Genomic DNA, 5,063 nt, shown 5'->3' with positions numbered 1-5,063 from the left:
TTAATTCCTTAAGTTGTTTATTTATCATTGAAGAAACACACAGCAGCAAGTTCTGTGTTGGCTTCAGTGTGATCAGATCCCTAATCGTTGTTACCGCACCCCAGGTTTGAAGTCAACACAGCCATTACTACAAATCACTTTTCTGGAAAGGGAAAGAATTGACCCTGAAGACAAAGAATTGGGGGAAAATTGAACAATTTCTCCAAAACCACACATTTTAAATATGACAATATTTAAAAATCCTTGAAAGGCATGAATTATCCAGTAATGGAAAAAGCAGCTGTGATATTGGCAACAGAAAGTACATAGCCATATGCTTACCAAAACACTGAAATGGTGAAAGCTGCAAGTTGGATTGTACACTGCAGCAGTGTATACATTACTGGAACTATGACTGCAAAATGGCCTCAGAGGTGTGATGGATTCAAGTAACTCTACAGAAAATATCCCAGTGTAGCTAATGCTCATAATGTTTATTGTATTTAATTCAAATTTAAACAACTTACTGAATTTAGATAGTGATAAAATAAGTCTCAGAAACCGCCTGCCCTCCAAGATACCTATGTAAAAGAGGGCTTTCCTATTTTTTTTGGCTAATTATGCAAATTAATTTAGCTCTGCTTTTTCAATAATTCCACTCTGTGAACAGAGGTGTTTTCAAATGCGTGTTCTGTGACGATAATACCCCATTCCAAACTAAGAAAGACTCAAAATAAAAAGGGCAGCCTCTTCTGGTGCGAGATAGAAGCCGTACTGAAGACAGCTGTTGGGCTTGCTTCTTTTTATTTTAGCGACAAATGACCCATGAAATAAGCATCATTTGAAATTTCAAAAACTGGCATTTCCATTTCCAACCTTCTGCTGTGAGTTTTGTGCATGATCAATCTATACGAGTAAGTAATTCATGCTTTCATGTTACCTCAAAACATTGGTTAAAGAATTCCAATTGAGAATGTTTATAAGCACAAATATAATCTGGATTCCATCAAATCAAAGCTAAAACATTGGTTAAACTCTGTGATTCCCACTTAACGTCGTACAGTGGTCCACCCTTCCTCGTCTGTCTCGTTTTTAGTACGGCGCACGGGCTCACGCTCCTTCTCTGTTTTCCAGGAGCCTTTCTCCTTCTCCCCGTCCCTTTCCCGCTCTTTGGATGCTGGTGGGGGAGCAGAAGCTGGAGGAGCAGCGGGAGCAGGGGCTGATCTCCGGACTGGCTCCCGTTCCTCTCCCCGTTCCTCTCTCCTGTCCTCAGCGCGGCGCCAGGAGCTCGCTGCAACAAAGACAACACGACAGCTCTGTCATGCTCCACCAGCACCTGCAGCAGTTTGAACAACCAGGCCGACCCTGGCACAATGATTTACTGACTCTCAGCCTTGCCAAGAGGTCATACAGTGAGGATGGCCAAATACATGCTCTAGTTTTACAGAGAAGTAATGACAGGAATCACTCAAGCCCCTTTTCAGTTTTGGGGTGTGGTGAGCAAGCCCAGTGTCATCTTTAAAACACAACAACTGCAGTAAAAATGTTCTATTGATGTACATGGGTTTATGATGTAAAAATATATTCTTATATTATTAGCAGAATTAAAAGCACAAAAGCGCCTCCTTAGAAATGACTGAACCCTGAAAACAGAAAAATCCTTAGTTAAAAACACTTGTGGAAAATGTTTAGGTGTTCACTGCATTAAAAGACAGGAAACTACTCTTCAGCCTACTAAAAATTAGAGGTACTGAATTACATGACTCTACTGGTAACAGCATCTACCACCCTTTACTATAAGAAGAACTGTTCATGTCCACCAAAAGGATGTTAAATGTTCTACCCCAGCTGTGTGGGAACAAAGCTGGGGCATACACCAAACAGCCAAACACCAAAACTTCTTGATACATTAAAAAAAACCCCAAAATCTCCACACTGAGAACACTCTGCCTCTCTGCCAGCAGCAGTCCCCTGTTTGATCCCACGTTCTGTTTCAGCCTGATCCCACGTGCCGGAACACCCACACGTGGGGCAGAGATAAAAGGATTCTGAACATTAGAATGCCAGAATTGGAAGATGTGGTGGTGTCTCCAGGCTAAATGTATCTGCTGTTGCTGTGTTTGTAGAACACAGCAAAGGATTAATAAATATACAAAATTAAAACAGGGTAATGTCTGTAATTAAAATAGGTTAGTCACCAAAATTACCACCATTAATAGTGTGAAACCCATGAGGCCTCATTTGGAAATACTACCCTCACATTTTAACGGTTTTAAGAAAAGGGACAGAAATTACTTCCTGGGATGTCTGTCTCGATTATCTCAGTACAAAGAATTCATTCACCCAGAACACAATCCTGCTATGAAAAGTGCATACTTGAAATGTTAATCCTCTACTGTAGATGTGAAATGCTACTATGAGAGAAAAGAATACAACTACAAATAATTCAGAAGGATCCTCAATTACACCAAAGCTGCTTTTTGTCACTTTGTTTATACAAAGGGAGTTTAAATGGCCGAAAATATAACTTATTCCCCTTGGTGACCCCATGCTAGCAGTGTCAGTAACAGGAAGGCTCTGCAATGAATGTAGCACTTCAGGAACAGTAAAATAAACCTACGTTCTTCCCGGTCGGATCTGAGGGGGGGGCCTCTCCTGAGGGGTGGCTCTCTGTCATCGCTGCGGCGATCCCTCATGTCACGGCCACCTCTGTCCCATTCCTCACGGCGACCTGAATCTCTCCAGCTAGAAGTTTCCTCAGCTGGGCCTCTTCTCCAACCAGCATCATCCCTTTGGCCATTCAAAACAGAAGACTAAATGTTAATGTTTTACCTTTGCTATGGAAAGAAGAGATAATAAAGCACAGCACAGATATTTTCACACCCAGTGGTGGTGAAATAGAACTTAACACACTAACATACTTCCAAAACTGTATTTGTTTTTCTGGAGCCTAACATGGAATTCTCTTGAAAATGGGTTAAAAAAAATAATAACTATAAGCAGCAAAGCATTTTGAGATTCCTTCTGTCAACAAATAACATCCTCTTAAAAATAACAAGCCAACATGGCCCCAAAATGCCACTATCCATTTGCTGCCTGAAGTGCTTAATTTCACCCAAACAAACCCCTGTTCCTTTCACTTGGCAATTCCGCATTATTTCTTTATCAGCAGGGCATGTCTTTTTTTTCCTTCGGCAGAAACATTCTACAAGTATTTAAAGAGAGAAGGCAAACCTGGGACGCCTGAAACGATCGTCTCGATCAAAATCTCTCTCTCTGTCGAATTCCCGGTCCTTCTCGTTTTCATCCCGATCTTTGTCTCTGTCCCACTCACGGTCTCCTGAAGGTCTGGAGTCTCGTGGAGGGCCCCAGCTGTCCTCACGGGCCTTCTCTCTTTCTCTCCATCCCCCTGCAAGAAAGAAACACAGTCAAAGGAATTTGTGACTGACCTCTGATCTCTCTGTAGACAAAGAATCCTTTACTTCCCTCACGGAAACTGGTTCTTCAAGTTTTGACCCCTGAGGATCCAACTCGAGATGCTTGTAAAGAGTGTGCACATTGAGAGGGAGCCACAGACAAAACACTGTACAAACTGCTTAATGTAAAGCCAGCAATCCACACCTGGTGTCAGGACTGCCTGTAACAGCTCAGCAGTGCTGATCACACCCTGCCGTTTTCAGTCAGAAACTACAAACTCCACAAGGATCTTGTGCAAAACAAGTGCAAGAAGTAAAGCTTAGACAGTGGGTTCCTTTGTGAAAATCCACAAGTGAGATGATTTTTTTTTCAAGAACTTACTGCTTTTTAAAGCACTACTTTAAAATATGACTGTTGTTACCATCTATTTAACACAGCGCACTCTGCAATATCAGTCAGTTATTTAGGAATGGGAGTTCTTTATTGTGGAGCCTGCTTTGGCTTTAAATAGGAAAAAATGGAGTACAAGTTTTGATGTTTATAACTTTTCTACAGGTTTGGATTACAGAATTAGTGTCTATAAAAGTTGATGTGGTGCCTGCAAATACATAAATAAAAAGAACCAGGAAATCCAAATCATAGTGAGCATTTAAATGTAATTGACAGTTCTGAAAAGAATCAGAAACAGTTTTTCTAGTCACCATCAACAAGACTTAAGGCTAGAAATAAATGATCTAAGAATAGGATAATTCAGACTTTAAAGGGACCTCAGACGGTCTTCTAGTCAAAACTCCACTCCAAGCAGGACTTTAAAGAAGGGTCAACACAAAACCAAAAAAGGAATGTTAAAACCAGGAATATCTCTATACAAATAAAGAGGGATTATTAAAACCAGACCCACTTGAATGAGGTACCAAAATCCTCCTTTGAAGGAGGTTCATTTCAGACATATAGAAGGGGTAGGGTAAGAGTCCAACGTGTACTAATCTAGTGAGAATGTCTCTCTCCCATCAGAGCATTCAACTTATTCTGGTTTTGCACACAGGGAAGTGATCAGCATTACTCTGGGACCTTTAGGTATATTCCAGGCAAGCAACAGACACACTGCTATTTTTTATAATTCAACCAAATTAGAAGGTTTAATTATACTAAGTAAAGGAGTATCCCCTTTAGCCAAATTAATCCAGATGATTTCAGAGCTGATTCTCCCATCTCTGCACCAAGTACATTACGTCCATCATCTACTAGGCTAACACACCCTTCGGAGGGAAGGTTACTATATTGCTGTATTTTACCTGGTTTACCAAACGGCCTCCAAGGGCCTGGCCTTGAATCATCACCACCACGCCATGGACCCCTGTCATCGTCTCTCCTGGAGAGCCTGTCATCATCAGCGTTACGCCACGGCCCCCTGTCATCATCCAGCCCACGCCTGGGCCCTCTGTCATCATCCATTCCACGCCGGGGACCCCTGTCATCATCCATTCCACGTCTGGGCCCTCTGTCATCATCCATCCCGCGCCGAGGACCCCTGTCGTCATCCAGCCCGCGCCGGGGACCCCTGTCGTCATCCGCAGCTCTCCAGCTGCCCCTGTCATCATCCAGCCCACGCCTGGGTGGCCTGTCATCATCCAGAGCCCGTCTGGGTGGCCTGTCGTCATCCATTC

At 42.5% G+C, this 5,063-nt stretch overlaps 1 protein-coding gene across 1 annotated transcript in view; it reads right to left on the bottom strand.

Annotated features, from left to right (window-relative positions):
- EIF3A (eukaryotic translation initiation factor 3 subunit A) overlaps window positions 1-5,063 on the bottom strand; it is a 31,679-nt gene continuing 26,616 nt past the window's right edge. Inside the window, 4 exon segments of the mRNA XM_027705654.1 lie at window positions 1-1,270; window positions 2,600-2,769; window positions 3,214-3,388; window positions 4,692-5,063. The exon segment at window positions 4,692-5,063 is cut by the window's right edge and continues 9 nt beyond it. Of these exon segments, the coding sequence (XP_027561455.1) occupies window positions 1,029-1,270; window positions 2,600-2,769; window positions 3,214-3,388; window positions 4,692-5,063 (959 nt within the window). The 3' untranslated portion in view covers window positions 1-1,028.

Source organism: Neopelma chrysocephalum, unplaced genomic scaffold (assembly GCF_003984885.1).
Source record: "Neopelma chrysocephalum unplaced genomic scaffold, ASM398488v2 Primary Assembly neopelma1_347, whole genome shotgun sequence".
NCBI classification, from domain to species: domain Eukaryota; kingdom Metazoa; phylum Chordata; class Aves; order Passeriformes; family Pipridae; genus Neopelma; species Neopelma chrysocephalum.
Note: the sequence above shows the minus strand (reverse complement) of the source record. Positions and strands in the feature narration are given on the sequence as shown.